The sequence below is a fragment of the Onychomys torridus genome, chromosome 5, assembly GCF_903995425.1.
Source record: "Onychomys torridus chromosome 5, mOncTor1.1, whole genome shotgun sequence".
Taxonomy (NCBI): Eukaryota; Metazoa; Chordata; class Mammalia; order Rodentia; family Cricetidae; genus Onychomys; species Onychomys torridus.
Window position 1 is genome coordinate 94,398,235 of NC_050447.1, and position 21,669 is coordinate 94,419,903.

Below are 21,669 nucleotides of genomic sequence, written 5' to 3' on the forward strand. Positions count from 1 at the left end.
ATGCAGTTAACTTTCCTAGAGCAACAGTCAATGATGGAGACTCACAGTCTATCCCTCTGGGAAGCTGAAAGTACATTTGGAAAAACAGTTGATGATGTAAATTAATTCATATTAATCTAAGTTAAGTAGACATCCAGGAAGAGTGGCAGCAAAGGCATCCATGCCCTTTGCAGGTAGCCTTGGAGGTAAGCTATGAGAGCCCTATCTCAAACAAGATATTCCAGTGGAACCACACAAAACGCAGGACAGTGGTTTCTATGCCCCTTTTCCTTCGGTACCCACCACTCCTGCCAAATACATACCATATATAAAACAAACCCGGCAATTTGGTATGTTGGATTTATTATTTTAAAATTGTATAAAGAGCACATGTGCATGAATTTAAAAACACAAGTGAAATGTAAGGAGTTAAAAAAGAAATACAAAAGAAATCTGAGACATGAAACAAAAAAATACATTCTGTGAATTGAAATAAAAATGTATCTCACTTACTACAAAATTGTTATTTCAATATATTAAGCAGTCTTTTGATTCGGATGCAGCACAAAACTGAGTTATTCATTATCAGGTCAGACGGAGACTCACAGAAGAGAGGAAGGACCGCAGCACGACCCAGTGGCCGCAGGCAGGGGTGATGTAAGTGGAGGTGCAGCAATGTCCATGAGGTATCGCCATAAATAAATTCCTTAGCTCATCAACACCAGCAGTGAGCAGATCCACCATTTCCTGTCAGGGGGAAACCCACCTCCACCTGTTTTCCTTGGATGACTTGCAGTGGTTCTTCACACTTAGAGAAAGAGTGGAGACAAATACTGAGTAGTGGTTGGACCCCAGTGCTGTGCTGTCTACCAGTTTCCCAAGTCTGGACTGCAGGTGACAGAGACTCATAAAGGACAACATGACAGCAGAGCTTTGTTTTAAAGGGTTTCACAAGAAGTCTGACTATTTCATGTCGACAGTTCTGCCTCCTGTGTCCAGCTGCTGTGGCATGCTGTGTGCTAACACTGATGGGGGCACAGGGCTCATCTGCTCTTGTATGGCCTGAGCCAGCAACCTATGTGCCTGCCTGCCCTTGTTTCAAGAACCATAGTCTTACTGCTTCTTCCCTGGTGGCTACAGCCAGAGGAGCTGCTGCCCTTTGCCTGCTGCTTACTGTCCTTACATGGAGGATGTTGAAATGACTTCCTTGTCATTTGAAGACACTCATCAATGTCCATGCTGAGTTCACAGCTTTCCTATCAGAAGCACCAACAACACCCTAAAGAGGCATTCCTGTAGGAAACTGTTGAAGTCTCTGGGGTACAACTAGGTGGGCCTGAGCTCAGGTCCCCATTTCATGCTGTGCTACCCCAGACAAGCTCCTCACCTACCCTCTCCATCCAAAAGTGTGACATGGAGGTAACAGCAATCACGTACCTCACAGGATCAGATCTCAAAACACGATGGTTTGAAGCAAGCCAGCACTCAGCATTGACATTCTGGCTAAGTTAATGCTCATTTTCTTAGAAACATGGGTCTCTGGGGATCTTTCAAACTATGCATTCCCAGCCCATACACCTGAGTAAGGTGCAGTTATTACACATACACAAACAGAACAAGCCTGGCCCTGCTTGGCTGCACACTCAGAGACACTTCCTTCAAATCCACCCAAAGGAAATACCCACATTTAAACACTTTGCTGGTACAATTTCACGTATGCACACTTACTTCATAGGGCAGAACTCATAGTTCTAAAAGCGGTTTCTCACTGTCCTGTTTTTCCTCAGCTTCTTCTTCAGAACCTAGGAGGTGGGAAAGAAGAGGAAAAACAGGGTCTCATTGTGTTAACATTACAAACTTCTTCACTGTAAAATAGACATAAATTTGTAAAATTCTATGTAAAAGATACATGTTTAATCTTCAAGAGACTGAAATTAATAAACTGCCATTTTAAAGTTTGACCTTAGGTTCTGTAGGAGGAAACTTCAAACACCACTTATACCTATAGCTTGGTGAAATGGAATTATTATCAGCTGCTCATTTTCATCTCCCTCTTTGTTAAGACTTGTGAGTTTTAAACTTTATTTTATATGTATAGGTGTTTTGTCTGCATATATGTCTGTGCAGCACATGCATGCCTAAACAGGGTATTGGATCTCCTAGAACTGAAGACAGTTGTGAGCTGCTCTCTGGGTACTGGGAATTGAATCCAGGTACTCTGGATGGCAGCCAGTGAGGCATCTCTCCAGCCCCACAGTGAATACATTCTTAAGTGTAAATAATATTTAATTTAGGGGTATTTAGAAACCACTGCGCAGCTTGAACTGGGCACAGTGATGGCTCCTAATGCTGAAGGAAGGGGTTGCCAAGTGGTCACATGCCCAGGGACCACTGACTAGCTCTTCTGGGCAGATGGTTTTTCAGCCTTAGGTTTTTCTACAATTGAACAAGCCATCTAGCTCTGAAATTCCTTCCTTTGGATCAATACTACATAAAAATACTATTTGTCATCAAGACGTTTTCTCTAAAGATCAGAAATGGGAGCTACCTGTCTGAGTTATGTTTCTATGAAATAGCTTGCACTCATTTAACATATTCAGAACAAATAGATAAATAAAGTTTGCACACTCTAAACTTGAATATGTCAAAATTAAAAAGTCAAATGTATATATACAAAGGAGAAATAATAGAAAATAACCAAAACTACGTATTTTTGAATATTTCAAAATGTCCACAGTCAAATGATAGTAACTAGTATTTAACTCATAACTCCACAAACAGAATCTTGCTTTTCTGTAGGAAACACAGGCACAGTGGGATAAAATCACATTCATACAACTAGAAGAAAACACCATGAGCTGTGAATTCCAACACTGCTCCTGTAGTTTGATGGACAGGTTAGCTTTGAGTTTTTGTGGAGGTGTGTATTGTTCTCATAATCAAGGAGGATTTTAAGAAGGGGAATGAGAAAAGTAAGGCTCAGGTGAGGAGGTGGCAGCCTTGTGGACTGCAATAACTGTAAGATGATGTGCTCTCAAGGGCGTCTTTAGAGACTTCTACTCGATAAAGCAGAGAACAAGCATGGTACAGGGGAAAGCATGGTGGAGAATCTTAAGGTTGTGCCTCACATTTTAACCTCACGAATGTTAACCATTTCAGGTGAATTTGGAGTGACTAGGTAAAAATAAATGAGGAGGCTTTACCTCCAGCCCACCAACAGCTTACTGTATTTGGTGGAGCCTCTGGGTGGACTTTCAATGTGTGTGTGGGGGTGTGTGTGCATAGAAGGATGTTCAAACTGCATTCCTGCTCTCAGGCTCAACTGACAGCTGCCTGGCCAATGGCATGAACGAGGTTTATGTCTTGAGTCTTCTACATACAGCTCCATTCTGCCACTTGGCAGAGGAGAGGGGCTAGTCCAGGGGCTTGAGCCTGACTTCTGCCTAGTCACTGGATACCACCAAACATGGCAGAGTCCGGAGACTTCTGGGAAGTGAAGCTTCATAAAGAAATCGAGAATGTAAGAGTCAGAGACTGGGGAAGAGTGCTGTGAATTTCTGTCCACTAGGCATGACCTTTTACACACATGAACTCACAGCAGCTGCTGCTACCCACACAAGATCAAGCAAGTAAAAATGCTAGTGTGGAAGGAGGAGGGGCAGCTATCCCTAGCAGAGGAGCATCGGGCAGTAGGTGGCTTCGGGGGCAGGAAGAGCCACTTTTTAGGGGTTGACCACTGGTAGGCTGTCCATGCCCTGATGGATTACTGCACACCCCAACACCCTGCACTAACTGGACTCAGTGGGCTGAAGAGAAAAGAGAAGGTCAAGCTGAGAAGCAGATGTGCTGGAGGCGCTCACAGAGGGAGGGAGTGTGGCTACATCGTATACATCCAGGAAGTCTTCAAAGAATAAACGAAAGTTTTCTTAAAATTTAGACAACTTTAAAATCAAGTTTTTCAGAAAAGGGAAACAAAACATATAAAAGACAAGTAGTATTGTTCCACATAGTATAATTTCATGGCTAATTTACTAAGTGAACAAAGCTGTCCTTTTGAGAAAAGAAAAAAAACAATTACAAATTTAGAACTGTAATACTATACAGTCAACAAAATGCAACAGAAATTATAGGAAGTGTTATTTAAAAAACACAACAGGCTAATGTGATCCTTCTGAAAAAGACAGACAAAAAGTCAAAACAAGCTCTCTGTGTGCCTCCAAATACTGTATCTAAGCAGGAAGACATCAAAACAGCAGTGATAAATACAGTCAAAGGACACATAGAATCAATTAAGAAAGTAGAGAAAAGCCATGACCAAGAGCAGCCAGAGACTGTCAGGAAAGGTAAACACTAAACTGAACAAAGACTGGAAAACAAGTACTAGAAGGGACAGCTGGAGAGGCGGAGTAGCTGTGAGAAGGGGTTCGGGAAAGCAAGAGCAGGCAGCAGGAGCATCTGGCTTCACTGGGAAGTGACAACAGGAGAAGAGACCACAGGGCACTGAGCAGAGACAGACACTGGCCAGTGACACCGCTGACACAGGCATGTGCGCTGGGGACGGCAGGGATCAGGAAGATGTTTGAGAAAATTCCAGCAAATTTTCCTGGGTTTGTTGGGAGCCATCACCTCACGGATCTAATGGGCTGGAGAAGTGTGCACAGGACCTACACAAAGGGCCACCTCACCAGCCTGTTGGTAACCAGGGAGCACAGGAAATACAGCAGGTCAAAATGTATGGGACACCAGGAAAGCAAGGCCTAGAAGAAACTACAGCTTTAAACGCCCCTATCACACAGTAAGAAGGGTCTCGAGTCAACCAAGCAAAACTAAGTGACTCTTTTTAAAAAGGAGAAAGAGAATGTGCTAAACCCAATCCAAAAGGAGTCAGAGAACTAACTGACTTATTATACTTACAGCAAATGACTTTTAGCAAATGGCAAGTGGGTTCAGTGGGGAGTCACTGTTTTATTAACTGTTTCAAGGACAAATGGACAGACAGTCAACATCAAAAGAACATGCATGTAGTCCTTTATTTCATCTATAGATGAAAAGTAAGTAATAATCCTAAATGCAAAAACCAAACAAATGAAGATACCCAAATCTTAACTGAAACTTCTAGATAGAAACCACAGGAAAATTCCTTTAGGACCCAGAGTGAAAGTAAAGAGATCTTAGATATGTCTACAAATACACTAACCTCAAAAGAGCAAACCCATAAACTAGACTTTATTGTTAAAACATAATGCTTGAGAAGAGCACAGGACAGGCACCCCATGGCAGTGGGCCTGAGGACTGTTGGCCCAGGACAAATGTTTCAACCTTGGTCAGAGAAGCTTCCTTCTGCCACCATCAGAGGTAAATGGAGATCTCACAGCTGCACGGGGTGCTAAGGATAAGAGAGTGCTGAGTGCTAAGTTCTATCAAGGACATCCAAGGCTCAGATACCATCACGAGCAAAAGGCAGAATGCTTATGAGACAGGCACGGGGGCAGGAATCACTACCTGATGGAGGTGATATGGATGATGCAATAATGAACACATAGCAGCTGCAGCTACCTGCACAAGACTGGGAAGACCAACAGTCAATCATGAATGGGGAGGCTCGGGGCCCTGCTCCTCCCTGGGGAGCTACTGAATGTTGGCGGCTACTGGGGAAGGGGTGGTCATTTTCTTCAGTAGTGTGGCCACTGGTGAAGTCCCCATGGCCCAGTGGACAGCGTCACACCTGTGTTCACAAGGACTCTGGGGTAAAACCAGAAGGTCACACAACCAAGCAAAAAGACATGAGATTGGAGGAGGAGGGCAGGGGGTGTGATCAGACTGTGTTACATAACAGTATGGGATTATCAAATAATTTATAAAGTGCAAAGACATATAAACAATGCGGAACAGGAATGTGTGAAAGATGTCAGGATCACTAGGGACACGTAAGTTAAATCACAATGGGCCCCTCTTTAGTTTTGGTAGACTACAAAACCAAAAAATGTGCAAATAGCATCAAATGTTGGCATGAAGAATGTAAGAAATAAAGGACTTCAAAGAGCAGCATATGAAAAGTTCTGGAGACATTTACCTTACAGCTCAATAAATCCTTTAAAAATCCATCCAAGAATGTAAATTCCCAAACACGTATGTAGCTGCTCACAGCTCCACTACTTCTACTAGCTCAAACTGAAAAATGTCAAGTGCCACTGACTAACAAATGGTGTAGTGTCACCCCGTAAAAGGGACAAGAATGACGCTTGCTGGAGTGCTGTCCACTTCCTAGAACTTTTCACTGGAAAAGCAGCTGAGTGCAGGAACCACTGATAGCAAATGTCCAGGAGATGCAGTGTCAAGATGGGAGGCAGAACAGCAGTCCCCTTAGGATGAGACGTAGAGGCCAAGGAGCTCTAAGGGCAACCAGGCACGAAAAGTTAACTGGTATAAGAAAATGGCCTAAAATACTATTAGCCATAACCCCATGGTAATCCCCCAAAAGACCACTAGGTGGTAGTTGATATCACATCCTGGAAAGCTTGGTGGGGAAGAACTGCTTCACTCAATTATACATTCACAAAAGATTAATTTATATATAGTGTGGAAAGTTATATATACCTCTATTGAGCTTAAAACATCTATTAATTAATAATCCCAGCAGTGAGTTGTACATGCATTAAATCCATTCCCTACACAAAGGGTGACCACCTAATTAGAGCCCTTCTGAGGGATAAAGGATCCTAATATCACATCTGGGTGATGCTCTCACTCAGGCTCACGAGTACTCAAGGAATTTCAGCGCCTCTATCGGGACTGGCACAGAATATTATTACACAATTTGAGATATTCGTCTATCCATCCGTTCATCCACCCATCCACCCATCCACCCATCATCTGCTTCACTATAGGATCAAACCCATGATTTCCCACGCATTACAGACAAGTGCCACACCACTGAACTAGACATCTTCAGTTACAAACTAGTTTGCACTTCAAAACCAGACTTTCCACAAGGGTAAAGAACTGTCCTGACCTAAGCATCCCACACTGTCACTGCCTCTCTCTGACCACATTCAGCCCATCACTCGGCACCTGAAGAGGACCTGCCTCCCTCCTCTGAGCACGGCACGTACAAGCATCAAACTGTTGTCAGACCCAACAGTAAGCTTGTGAGAAAAGCAGTGACAGTCCCAGCGACACATCTGCCGGGGCGTGCTCACCTCCTAATGCCCACTCTAAACTTCAAGCTGCCCTTTCATTAGAAAAGAAGAAAACACTCTTATTTACACTTCCTTCAACTTCCTTCAACTTCCTCCTCCACTTTACTCCACCCTCCATCAGACAGAAACCTCTCATGTGCCAGGTCGTAGTTCGGGTGATGGGAACCAAGGCAAGCAGGACAGTCCCGTCTCCGGCACACCAGTCACTGTGGGCAAGCAGTACTGCTCACTCACAGCACTGGGAGAGCTATAGGAGGGGACAGTTCCAGCACATTACCTTCTGCAGTAATCTTACTGTTTCCAAACTGAACATGCAGACAGTAAATGTAACACAAGAAAGCAGCCCTTGAGCATCCACCTCCGTTCACCACTACTAATGTGCGTCTGTGTAAATACAGCAGCCACCTGAAGGAACATTACAGAATTGTTTCTGGTCTCACTGTCATCATCACCCAGTGTAGTTCCCCCAAAGTCCACTAGGTGGTGGCAGACATCACAGACAGAGGCCCCACATCTATCTGGAAAGACTGAAAGGGAAGAACAGTTTCATGGTAATATTGGCCTACTGATCTGAGTTCCTTGTTGAGAAAACAAACTGGCAGTGAGAAATGGCATCAGTATGGGGAAACTAAGCTAAAATAGTTACATTTGAATTAGATTATAAATCTCATTTTTTCAAACAAGTCCTATGACATAAAATACCTGAATCAAATAGTCATTAAGTAGTAAAATGTTTCACCTTTAATTCCACTTTCTGCAGCTTCGGTCTGATACCAACATACACCTGAACTTCATAGGGCCTAGGATTTTTCCTTCTCAGGCTGTCTGAGATCCCACACCAATAATACACAATGTAAGTAACCGCAAGTTCCTCTAGTTAACACTACACAGGGCTACACGTCCCGTTATTTCCACAGGCCTCTCTGCCTGTTAGTGGAATTTAAAGTGGTCCTCTATCTAACGTTGGGACTACAACAATGTAGCCTCTAACTCAAGTTACACCACAGAGGCAGAAGCAGACCAACTGCCTGCTACAGACAGAACGGAGGGCACAGGTGGAGGGCTATAGAACAGAAGCTAGAGGTCCAGGGGTACCCTATCCAAGAGAGCAGGAGGGTGGGCACGTGGGGAAGGCTGAGTGGAGGTTCCTGGAGCTTTAGCTAGAGCTGGAATGTTTAGAACAAAAGCGGTAAGATGCATGATGGTTTGCAGGCTTTGGAGCCAACCTTTTCTAGAAAGTTAAGAAGAGAAAGAGGGCAGGTGAGAGGTGGGACAGCGAGTGAGAGGGGCCAACAGAGGCGATTTTGGCCAGGTCACTTAAAGCTCTGGGCAGGGAGCTTTTGGCCCACCTACTCTGGCACTTCCACTGACATGGAAAGCTGTAAGCATGCAGGTATGAGCATGGACTCACGCTGGAGCCAGCACTGGGCCCAGCACCACCACTCGCTGTGATGCTGGCACACATCTGTTCCATGCCTGACCCTGCTCTTCTCTATACTGCAACAATAAGCTCACCTCACAGAGTGGTTATAATATGTGAATGAGTGAACCCCAATAGAGCCCTGGTACCTGGTACTCGCCTGTAAAGTTCTAGCAACTTAAAACATTTTTTTATATTGTATCAAAATACATGTAAATAAAATCAAACATTTTAGACATTTTTTTACCTCACCCACTATAGCATTTTAACCATTTTGAAGTGTTCCATGCAGTGGTATTAAGGTTCACATTACTTTGCTCCCATCAACGGGATCCATCGGCACAACTTCCTCCATCCTGGGCAACCACTATTTTACTGACCCTTTGGATCTGATCTCACTGGTAACCTTAGTAATGGGAATCGTGCAAGTGTTAGATTTTTGCATCTGGCTTATTTTATTTCACATATTCTGCTCAAAGTTCACAGATGTTACGGCATGGGTCAGAATTTAATTCCTTTTTAAGGCTATAGTATGGCCCACTGAGTGGATATGTCAAATTTTATGTGTTCACCTGTTGGTAGCTACTGTATACAATGCTGCTGTGATTATGGGGCTCACTGTGTCTCTTGAGTTTGTTTTCCTTTCTCTTGGTCAGACAGCCGGAGAAGCAACTGTTGAATGATATCATAACTATATGTTGAATTTTGTTGGCAAACACCACGCTGTTTTCTATGGGGCTGCATTGTTTTGTCCTCTCGACTATTGGGCATACAGGCTTGCCTTGTTCCATGTCCTCACCAAAGTAGGAATTTTTAAAAATAACACTACATTAACAGGGCTTGTATTTTTCCCAAAGATTGTTGGTGTTGGCATGCTTCCACATAGAGGCTTTCTGCATTGCATACCTTCCTAGGAAAATGTTTATTCTAGAACTTTGTGCATTTTTGGTCAGGACCTGTTGCTGCTGCTACAGTTAAGTGCATTGTTATTTTTAAAAGCACCCTGGCAGCTGGTTATTGAGAAGCAAATCCAGTAGCTGTGCAGAGAGGAAGTGACAGACAGTAAACGGAGAAATGGTATCTGGTTGGAACTGGTAGAAATGGTGTGACTTGAAGCCGAGGATGCAGGCAGAAGAACACAGGCTAATGAAAAGCCTATGGATGATGAGGCCTCAGCCGGGAGAGAGGGAGGCAGTCTTGAGACACTTCCTGATGGGAGCACTTCGATGGAGCTGCCTCTCTCAGCCATGAGCAATCCTACAGGAAGGCTGGTTTAGGGATGGAGGGATGAGGACAGAATCGAGTCTGCTCCCTTCTTCGTTTTTTCTGGGACATACATACATCACAAGTTCCAGGATCCACGCCATTCCAGGACTTCTGTCCTTAGAACTGTCTCACTCGTCTCTTGGGAGACTCTCCTACTCAGTTCTACATCACAGCATGCTCAGTATCTGCTGCACAGCCAGGGAAATAGACAGGGCAGGAGAGGGAAATGGAGAGGCTTCCAGACAGACAAACACAAAGGTACGCGATTGCTTTACCTGCTTCAGACTCAGGCGGGGAGTAGAACTGGCCCTCAGAAAGTCCTGCAGGGATGAGGACCGCCCTCTCTGATGCATCCTGGACTAGCAGGAGTCCTGGGAGAGAAGAAATGCAGGTGCTAAGAACCACAGCCTCCCTGGCATCTTCCTGGCAAGACTGCTGCTATGATAATGGTATTTCAATACATCAAATAAACTATTAGCAAAACAAGGTACTTTGAAAATCTTGCAACCATCAAATAAAGATTTCATTAATAAACTACACATCAGCCCTGTGAAGATTAAAGAAAACAGAAAACAAATAGCTTTAATAATCATTTCCAATTACTCCTGGGCTCACTATTCAAAGCTTCAATCCCTTGAGTATACTCATTTCCCCACAAACATCAACACCAACTTCAAAACCAAACACTAAGTGAAATCAAAACTGAGTCTGCAAGGACAAATGGTCTACCATCTAGACTTGGTTAGGGAAACGGCAGATGTCAAATGTAATGCCTACATGGCCTTATACCACTCAGTAGAGTGATGCAGATAATAAATTGTTATTTTACTTTTAAATATTTTTTAAACTATGTATGTGCATGCACGTGCTACAGGATGCCTGTGTATCTGTGTCTGCTGGAGTATGTTCTTGTGGGTATCCACAGACCCAGAAGAGGGCATCTGGTCCCTAGAAGCAGGAGTTACAGTCAGTTGTGAGCCACCATACTTGGGTGCTGGGAACCAAACTCAAGTCCTCTGTAAGAGCAGGTCACACTCTTAACAGTGGAGCTACCTCTCTGGCCCTGATGTCTATTTCAATTTTCTCAAAGAAAAACACGGTTTCAAAAAGCAGAAAGAGGATGGACAGAACCTCATACGAGGAGGAAGACCATCCATCCTTGAAGTTTTTTTGCTTAAATCAGTGTCAGTGTTAGGAACTATGGTAGCAAGTACCTGGTGACACAGCAGATACCAGGTACGTGTCCTGTGTGCCACTACACTGAAGGCAAATGCTGCTTTAAACTTCATGAAAGCTGGTCTCATTTTTAACATAAAAATCACTTTACTGCAATAAACTCACAAATCAAAACATGCAGTAGATGACCGTAGCCACTCAAGAAACACTTGCCCAGCCCTGAACTCTGTACCTCTCTATGAACTTCTTTCTTTCTGTATCAGTTACAATTTACATTTATCCAAATGGAACTGACAAAAGGTAGCTAAAACCAGTCCTGTGTCCTTACTGCACTGTCCTTTCTCAGAACCTAACACTCACCTTTCCACATGGTATACTGTATCTACAGATGCATTTATATGTACAAATAAATATATGTACATATAATAAAATGTATACACTATAGGCTAGAATCTATGTATGAGGGAGAATATGGTTTTTATTGGGTGACTTTGCTTAATGTTCACTTTTCTAAAATTTTTTTTTCATGTTTATTTGTGCATGTGTGCCTGTGTGGGGGTGAGCCTGTGCCACAGTGTACAATCAGAAGCCAATCTGTGAGAGTCAGTTCCCTCTTTCTACCACGTGTTCTGGGGACTGAATTCAGGTCATCAGACTTGTCAGCAGGTATCCTTACTCACAGCCATCTCTCCAGCCTTCGCATTCAGCTTTGTTTCATACAGGGAAATAGCCCTCCTCACATAACCATTCAAACCTCACTCATGTGGACACTTGACATATTTTCAACAATGTTCAGTTTGATGTTTATAGATAATAAAAAGTGGCCTCCCTACACTAACTTGAAACTCCCCTTCTATGCTGGAAGGACACAGAATGGCAGAAGAATCTTGGATCACTGTTAGTATGCCCTGTAAATTCATTCTTAAATTCAAATTCTCTTTTCAGTTCTCTGTTAAGGAAATTTTTCAAATCAAACTTCAAATGTGAAGTGATTCTTGATCCTGTTGCTTTTGGAGCTATAATTATGTTTAATTTTCTATATAAGACTTTTTTTTCCTATTAGGGCAGATTGAGCCAGATGCTGAGAAAGGGTCCAACAGGGATTTATCTGAAGCAGCATGCCTAGCTAAAATGACTTCTGATCCATTTCCCTCCCAGAGAGGTGGGTAGCACTGTGTCTCCACTAAAGGTTTCAACAGAGAAGAACCCAGGCCAGTAACCAACCACACAGCTCTCAATGGACCATTTGACCTTCCTCCTGAACACCCCAGTTCACTGGAGACCATGCGGTTGTATAATAACTCCAAATGGACCACCATGGTCCCATGCCAGGCACCTAACTGTCTGCTCTATTTGTGACCCATCCAAGCCTGCTGTATACACTGCAATCACCTAACTGTCTGCTCTATTTGTGACCCATCCAAGCCTGCTGTATACACTGCAATCACCTAACTGTCTGCTCTATTTGTGACCCATCCAAGCCTGCTGTATACACTGCGATCACCTAACTGTCTGCTCTATTTGTGACCCATCCAAGCCTGCTGTATACACTGCGATCACCTAACTGTCTGCTCTATTTGTGACCCATCCAAGCCTGCTGTATACACTGCAATCACCTAACTGTCTGCTCTATTTGTGACCCATCCAAGCCTGCTGTATACACTGCGATCACCTAACTGTCTGCTCTATTTGTGACCCATCCAAGCCTGCTGTATACACTGCAATCACCTAACTGTCTGCTCTATTTGTGACCCATCCAAGCCTGCTGTATACACTGCGATACAGCGCTTTGCAGAATCACTTCTTCACAACTGCTTCTTCCATTCACTGAAAACTGGTTCACCATCTCTGCCCCTGGAAGGCACAGCTCTGTTCTGTACAAATGCTTAGGGGCCTAGGAGGATCATTTTAGTGAGAAAAGATCAAGCCAGACAGAGAGAAGGAAGTAGTGGCTACTCTTTGTTATTTTATGAATGTCTGTTCAACCAGAGACCACACCTTCTAGGGGAAGCCTGGCCAGGCAGCCAGAAAGAGCAGCCACTTTGTCACTATGCACGCAGGCACGTATCCACCCAGGCTCACCTCAGTTCTGACAGAGCCACTGAGGACACTGGCCTAACTGCCTCAGTTTGGTCCCTGGAGCTTCCCTCACAGTAAGGAGTCACATCAGTTCCCTGCAGTGTGGTAAGTACCAGCCTGGGAAGCCGAAAGTGAAAAACAAAACGAAACTTACTGTTTTCTTCTTCCGCCTCTTGAGGCAGCACTTTGAAATCCAGGAACCACGTCTCAATCCAGGCGAGTATGAACGAAATGATGGGCAACACATAGCCAAATGCCCCTTGAGAGAAAAGCTGGAGAACAGAGGTGTTGAGGGAAAGCAGTCACCACCAGCTCACACAGGAAGGAGGGCTTCGTCATGGCACAGGCAACAGGGCAGGGAAGGAGAGCCACACGTACCTTTGAGAGGATGACTTTTGCTAATAAAAAGGCACTGGTCACTGCGGTCGTCAACTGCAAGACACCAACACAACACTCCTCAAACGGGACATTTCACACTGGGAGGGAGCTTCAGCAAATGGCCCAGCCGACTACTTCCCACGTTATTTGTGCTCTCCCACACACCATCAGGGGAAAATGGGTTCTCTGTGGCACACAATCTGGGAGGCTGTATACAACATTCCTTCTCTTGAACTGTAGAACTTCCCAACTAATGTGCTGGGAAAGTTCTGTCAGCAGAAGGTACAACTCTAACACACTTGAGAGAGAAAGGTGACATGCATGGACAGAGCTCGCCCCAGGGTGTGAATGTCAGAGCAACCCCGCCATGCTGAGCACCGCTGCTCCCCTTCCAACTGAGACTTTAGCACAGTGCAGCCTAAGGACAGTGACTGGCAGGATGGAGGCCAGGGCATACTGTCTATCTGTTAAGTATGAAGCCTCACACACACCAAAGTAATTCACTGGGAGAAAACATTTCTCTATCAGACAGTAATTTACTTTAAAGAATGATACCAATTGCTCTTAGGTGACTTAGCCAATTTTCCCTTCCTGCAAATATATTAATCAGAAACAAAAATAGGATTTGAGCACTCCTTATTTAGACTATCAGAGATGTAACACAGTACCATTTGAATCTAAGCTGAAATCTACTTGAAAATGAAAGCAGGTACTTTATTGTGACTCGCTGCACATATCTGTGCAAATCTCTTCTATAACACATGCTGAAATGGATAGTCTCACAAACATGAGTCTAATGGAAACTGGGGAACAGAATGTCCCAAATGCAGAATGTTATAGAAAAACAGAAAGAAGTAATGATCAAAACTACCATGATGTCAGCAAAAGAGATGGGACCCAGGCTTGCTGAATTGGTCAGTTACATCCTAGAAATGAGACTCCACACATCCAAAAGTCTGATGCACCTTGTGATGTGGAAGGTGGCACAGGCAGAGCCAGCCCTGGATGACTATCTCCTGGCAGTATGGCTCCTACTTGTACCAGTCCAGTGGAGACGGCTACTGCTGAAGGTCAACTTGCTCCCGAGCTCAAGAGCTCTGCACCTGACCTGTCTGCCTCACCAGGTTTGTGAGGAGGGATGAACAGCATTCAGGACACCTGTGGACATGGCAAAATGATGCAGGCAGCCACTGACTCTAACGTTCGGCTTCTTAATATTTACTGAAAAAGAACAGAATGTGCCCAGGTTCTGTGCTAGACACAAGGAAAGAGACTGGGCAGTTGTCCACCAGTCTGGAGAAACCAAAGGAACAAAAGGATGAGAATAACAATGGCTTTTCCTGCTTTGGCAGTTGGTTAATATGACTAAGGACATGCTGAGGATTACAGTCCCTTAACAGATAAACCTCTGAGCATGTCTGTGAGGATGTATGGAAGGGGGAAGACCAACTCTGAACGTGGGCAACAGTGTTCCGTGGGCTGGGGTCTAAGACTGCATACAAAGGAGGAAGTGAGCTGAGCACCAGCAATCATCTCTTTGCTTCCTGACTGAGGATACCATGTGACCAGAGGCCTCACACTCCATGGATGCCTTCCCACCTGTAAATGGACTATACCTCAAACTGTGAGCAAAACAGTCTCCGCTTCTCATGTTGCTTACGTCACTTCAATAAAATAACTAATATAGACCGTCAGGTGGATTGAGGGCACAGGGTGAGGGTGGGGTTATCATCAAAAGCTGGGCATTTTCCACACACTCAGTGGGAGGCACTGCTATCCACTCTTATCTGAGCGGGAGGAGAGGATGCATGGCCAATACTTACTCCTGGGCCTCTAGATTCCTCACTAATGGCCACGCCAGTAACTGAACTAAACGTTTTCACTGCAGTAAGACCCTGGTAAATTAAGCCTACCAAAGTGAGGGAAGAAGGGAACTTAGAAAAACCGTGAAATTAGAGCTCATTAAAATCCTGTTACCTCTCTTTAGAGTTTGCTGTGAGTACCCTGGCCACCAGCCTTGGGGATGACCCACGATGCCACACACTTACCGCTATTGCCCACCAATGGCGCAGTCTGCATACAGCGTATCCAAGTATCAGCACTTTAAATCGAAAAACTGCCAAAAGCTGAGGAGAGGAATAGTAAGAAAAGAAAGGATACATAAAAATATGTAAAAAAAAAAAAAAAAATACAAAGCAGCTTCAATTTACTATTGTTTTCTGACTCAGCTGGCAGACAGCCCAGAGAGGCTTGGGTTCCAGACCGCCACATGAAAGTGTAGAACTGCGCGGCCCTAGATCCTTCCAGCCAAGGTTTCAAATCAAGTCCCTATTATCAATATAAATAGGAAGATAGAAAAGAACAGAGGGGGACTAGCTCTTCCTCCCAGGGACCAGGACCTGTCAGTATGTTCTACTGCAGCTAGGGAGAGGATGGGCATGGGGAGGGCTCCTTCCGCTGGCCTTCCTTGTCTCTCATTTACCTTTTCTTTTCTTGTACCATCAACTTCTCAGTGAGACAGAGAACACTGAGCGAGCAGGTAATTCAGAGAGAAGAAACATGACCACTGCTCAAAGAGGGGAAGAAGAGCATTGCATCTATGGCCTATTTCAAGGGATCTTGCCTCTAGGTGCCCATTTCATTCTATCTGGACCAAGATCTAAACACACTCACAAATATATCGAAGTAAGAGGAGTAGTAGTCATAGTGAGTCACTTCCCTCTTCAGTGTGTTCTCGATGCCTCCATTCACCTAGGAGAAGCAACATGAGGAGAGAAGTGAGTGAAAACCAAACAGTAAGGTTTCGATATGCTGCCCTACACACCTCCTTGGAACCCAGAAATGTTCAAAGAGGAAATAAAAACTCCAGCAGGTTGAGTTGTCTTCACAGATTTCTTGAAAGAGCCAGGGACTCTGATCTTAGAGCAATAATCCCCAAGTCCAGTTGCCATGACATAGAACATATGTGCCAACATTTTCTGTGGCTAGTTTTGTTTTACTTTGTCTTGACATTTAAAATTGGACACTCATAGATTTTCTTTTTTTTTTTTTTTTTTTTTTTTTTTTAGTTTTTCGAGATAGGGTTTCTCTGTGTAGCTTTGCGCCTTTCCTGGAACTCACTTGGTAGCCCAGGAGGCTGGCCTCGAATTCACAGAGATTCACCTGGCTCTGCCTCCCGAGTGCTGGGATTAAAGGCATGCGCCACCACCGCCTGGCTATATTTTCTAGTATTAAAAAAAAATAGAACAGATTTGATTTACAATCATACATAAAATAGTTACAGCAAATAAGAATAATAAAATCTGGGGGTTGGGGACTTAGCTCAGTGGTAGAGCACTTGCCTGGCAAGTGCAAGGCCCTGGGTTTGATCCTCAGCTCCAAAAAGAAAAAGAAAAAAGAAAAAAAAAGAATAATAAAATCCAACAGGATAACCTTTTTGTTTGTTCTTCATACTACCAAAATGAATTATAAATGACCAAGTACAGAATTATACAGATTAAACTATGCAGAGTAATACTTTTTTTTTTTTTTTTAAATAATCAAATAGAGTCATACTTTAGGCCATTTATACAGCCCAGGAAGTCTCTCTATAGCCGCCGTGGGCTCTGGCTCAGCCTGGTCAATTCAAGTTTCTGATTACAAATTCACTCCTAACAGACAGATAGTCTGAATAAAGGATAGAACAATTAAACAGGCAACTGGCTAGGAAGGGGAATTAATGAAGAACCATTTCACAAGGTTCCAGAGTTGTTCAACTTGGAATAGAAACAGTCACATAGAAAGTCTTAGCTATTCCATTGACTTGCATTTGCTACAGGAATGGAGGCAAAACATGAACATGACTCTGTGCATTACAAGTCTTGAGGAGTTTAGGGTTCTGAGTGGCGAGTGTTCATCAGCTATAGACTACTGGGTTACTGATCTGCACAAGTGAAGCACAAAAGAAAAGAGAGGCCATATGCAAACAGTCACCTAACCTCACGCTGTGTCTCTGCCAACTACAGGAAGTTGCCACCCAGAATATTAAAAGAATAGTTACTTCCAGTGGCCCAAACAAAGAAGGTTCTCTAGTACACATACCTCCCTCCTGCTTCTGTTTCCTGGGTGCACACTGGCCGGGGAAATGCTTTTCTTTACTATCTAGGTGCACTGTATCTTGACTCTGTTGCTTATAAGCAGAGTTCTTTTAGTCTATGTCTGCGACCCAAACTTGTACTTTAAATCCTTAATTCAGTCTTTGCTTTAGGGGTTCTCAAACAGACCAGTTACAGCTCAAACCAAATCCCTTCCTAATCATCTTTCTAGACTAAATCGAGCATCCCTTATCCCCACATCTGAATCTGAACTGCTTCAAAATCTGAGCTTTCTAAGTACACACATCCTGCAAGTGGGAACTTCCCGCTTGACCTCTGTGAAGGGTCTCAGTTCGACCTCAGGTCCACTAAGTATAATCTGGCCATCAGACTATGTGAATAAAGTATAAATAAATAAACTTGTCATTGCACTGGGTCTCATTCCCAAGATATCTTACTATGTGTATGTAAATATTCTAATACCCTCAAACTCTGGAGTCTGAAGCACTTCTGAGCCCAAGCACCTTGAGTAAGGACAGTGTGCCTAACTGGGTTCCATTAACAGAGTGATCTTAAACACTGGGGTAGACACAAATCGACTTTCCACAGGTTTGCCACCGCCTCCTGACTTTGCCTCTCAGGTGAGTTCTTTCTTCCTAGTTAGGCACTTGAGTGGCATTCCTTCACCAGCTTCTGACTGTGTTCTTGCTGCCAACCTGCCTCTAGCTTAATCCAGCTGCTCACCATTACTGCAGTGATCTTCATGCATTCACAAAGTATCTGCTGGGAACCTACTGAATGCCTGGCATTATTCCAAATGCAGGAAATACTTCAGTAAGTAAAACAATGTGTCTTCAGGAGCTTGCTATTGTGTAAAAGACAACAACAAAGAATTACAAAGCACACAAACAAGAGAGTGACAGAATAATGGTGACATTTACATGGATACCAGCACAACAGGATCTCACCATCTCCAAGAGGATACAGGAAACTAGTGATTTAATGCAGAAGGAACACTACTACAATGGTCTTAAGATAGATAGGAGCCCTGGGCAGTGGTGGCGCACGCCTGTAATCCCAGTACTTGGGAGGCAGAGGCAGGTGGATCTCTGTGAGTTCCAGGCCAGCCTGGTCTACAGAGCTAGTCCAGGACAGACTCCAAAGCTACAAAGAAACCCTGTTTCGAAAAACCAAAAAAAAAAAAAAAAGATAGATAGGAGCCTGTTCCAGTCTGAAAACAGGAGGCCAGAATGACTGAGGAATAAAATGAACCACTGACAAATACGGTAGACAGGTTTGCACAGAGCAGTCTTCCAGGAGGGCTCAGGTCAGGTGGTGGGGAACACAAGCAACCAGACCCAAGGCTTTGAGAAACAACAGGGTTAAACAAATGTATTATTATAATAACTTCCCCTTTTTATTTTAATTTTATTAATGTACAGCAGAAAATTTAAAATAATATATGTTAAAGTTTGCATTATATTTCTATTTGATAGTACTGACATAGGTAACTACTGGGCAATATAATTGCATAGTTCTCCAAATTATTCTAGAGCATGTTCAATAAAATATGAAGAAAAAAATCTCTTTTACAAAATCTTAAACAAGGGAATTAAAAAGCAGACATAACACAGAATGCATATTTCAGAAGCATTTCACAGATATATTTTAATATTAAAAATTCTTATGTATATGGGTGCTTTGTTGCCTGAATGTATGTTTATGCACCATGTGTGTGCCTGGTGCCCTCAGAGGCTAGAAGAGGGCATCAGATCCCCTGGCACCAGTGTTAACAGATGTGTAAGCCACTGTGTTGCTGCTGAGAACAGAACCCGGCCCTCTGGAAGAACAGCCAGTATTCCTAAGCACTGAGCCATCTCTCCACTCCCAAAACTTCGTTTTTGTTTTTAAGAGGAGTATCTGGTAAGTGTTTATCTAAAAAGACCCAGGAAATAATTCTATTTGCCTTTTAAGCCAGGTTTTGCTCAACTACTCAAGCCGAGCACTGACTTGGATTAAATAAGCCTGCGCACAATGAGCAGGGCCATATCCTCAGGAAGCTTCGTAAAGACAAACAGCAGAATGTGCCCCACAGGACACTTTATTATTAAGCAAAGCACCAGGAATTCAAATTTCATAATCCCAGAAGTGAATTTTAAGTACATGGGTGTACTGCACACACTAACACTAAAAATTAGAGAAAGCTTAAGTCAGCTGGAGATAGGTAACACTGCATGATGAAAAAAAAAAGATGGAATTCACTAAATAAGACAAAATGATGAGAAAAAAATTGAAACTTCTGTACCTCTGGAAACAAGAAGTTATGAACAAAATCAACTTACATTTAACTCTATTATCCACAATAATGTTACAAATAAGAGGTCAAAGGTGACAAACAGACAGAAAGTCCTCCTGACATCCGATATGCCTTTCTTTTCCCTTCCTTCATAGGACTCAATCCTGGCCATGAGCTGTGCAGGGTTGATGGAATGAATGTCCCGCAGAGAAGCGTGTGAGCTCTGGCTCCCAGTCAGAGTATTTTCCATGTCTTCTGGCAGGTGGTTCATCCTGGAGGAGGATTGAAGGAGTCTCCATCCAACTCCACCATCCCTAGTGAGAAGCAACCTGCAGAGGGCAAAAGAGAAAACCCACGTTAATCCTATGCTGGTGTCACACAAGCATGCTACCCTCAACTGAGCCACGATGCTCTGTCATAAGACACTGATGTTTGGACAGAAAAAAAGAGGAAGTAAAGTAAGAAGCAACAGGTGTACTCAGTATTACTAAGTGGCTGTGTTAGAAAAGATTGTCAGTGAAGGAGAAAACAAAATTACATCAGGAAACCGTGAAGACAGGCTATAACACAATGCCTGGAACCTGGAGCCAGGTCTCTTACCACACCAGCAGGGAAATCTCCATGGTCTTGTTATTACCCATGGGCTAGGAAGCCATATACAGACTTCTTCCCAGATGTTGGGCCACCACATAAACTAGCTATAAAATAGGAATTGTTTTCTACCAAAAAGACATCATTAAATTTAACTTTCCCCATCACCTCTTCATATTATCTGGGCATCTTCTTAGGAAGGTAAGATTTATACCTCCAGAAGTCTAGCACTATGAAAACCCCAGATTGTTAATTACAGAAGTTATAGCCCCATACAGGGGTTCCCCAAGACCTGGGGTGCTTCATTCTAGAATACGACTGAAGAGAAGTAATCTAAATGAGCCGGTTCCTCAAAGGTGGAGTGAGGTCACCGAACAGAAACAGTGGGTGGCTGCACTGCTGGGCACTCCAGCTCTGCATCCAGTGGTACCTCTCCCTGTGGGAGGGTTAGGTTGTGCTTCTGGATCCACCAATATTCATGTTTTGCTTTGGCCATGAACCTGGACAGAAAGTTGGGTGGTACCTGTGTTCAAATTCATATGCTCACCTTTCTGTCTGTCACACGTCACATTTAGACCAAGATCAGTTTTAGGATGAAACAGAATTTGAAAACAGACCGCTAAGATTTCCCCGAGGCAGTGTGATCTCATTCAGTCTTACTTACTTCCCAGAACTCTCTCTCCTTCCATTGGTCAGTGCTCTACTTTCCCACTCTCAGGTACAAAAGTCCTCTCCATACATTTGGATCATGTGGTGGCGTAATATAACAGACTGTTTTTTAAGCAAGTTCATAATATGAACTGGTATTTAAAAATATTCCTCTTGCTATAGTAACTCTACTTTTAGAGGTTTGAAGGAAATTAACCAAAGCACAGACATTTGATGTGAGAGCAGAGCTACAGTACTGGAGTCAGTCAGTAGTTACCTTGGAGGAAGAGAGGGGCACAGTGACTGCAGACTGTGTGCAGGAGTGTGTCCAGAGAACTTGGTAAAGTTCGACCTTTAACCCTGTGTTCACCTGGCTATAAAATAATCCCTTAAAGGACTGTACTTATGATATAAGCAAAGATTATCTGAGTAAGATTTTATTTTTCTCCTTTCACTTTTTCCTCAGTTTTCAAATGTACTTTGTACACAGTCTGTTTAAAACAGGAGGAACTAAGTCCATATGCCATGCTGTTAGGATTTAGAACAGAAGCAGCCAAGCATCTA

General features: G+C 43.5%; 1 protein-coding gene across 2 annotated transcripts in view; it reads right to left on the bottom strand.

The window, feature by feature from the left end:
- Positions 1–322: 322 nt before the first annotated feature.
- Stard3nl (STARD3 N-terminal like) overlaps positions 323–21,669 on the bottom strand; it is a 41,642-nt gene continuing 20,295 nt past the window's right edge. The window contains exons 2-9 of one of the 2 annotated variants that reach the window (XM_036188650.1): positions 19,913–20,195; positions 16,171–16,248; positions 15,546–15,623; positions 13,498–13,551; positions 13,274–13,391; positions 10,140–10,235; positions 1,708–1,781; positions 323–787 (exon numbers count right to left, since the gene is read on the bottom strand). In XM_036188650.1, the coding sequence (XP_036044543.1) occupies positions 1,723–1,781; positions 10,140–10,235; positions 13,274–13,391; positions 13,498–13,551; positions 15,546–15,623; positions 16,171–16,248; positions 19,913–20,137 (708 nt within the window). In that variant the 5' untranslated portion in view covers positions 20,138–20,195 and the 3' untranslated portion in view covers positions 323–787; positions 1,708–1,722. The remainder of the gene's footprint in view (positions 788–1,707; positions 1,782–10,139; positions 10,236–13,273; positions 13,392–13,497; positions 13,552–15,545; positions 15,624–16,170; positions 16,249–19,912; positions 20,196–21,669) is intronic. The other variant, XM_036188651.1, reaches the window with a different exon arrangement.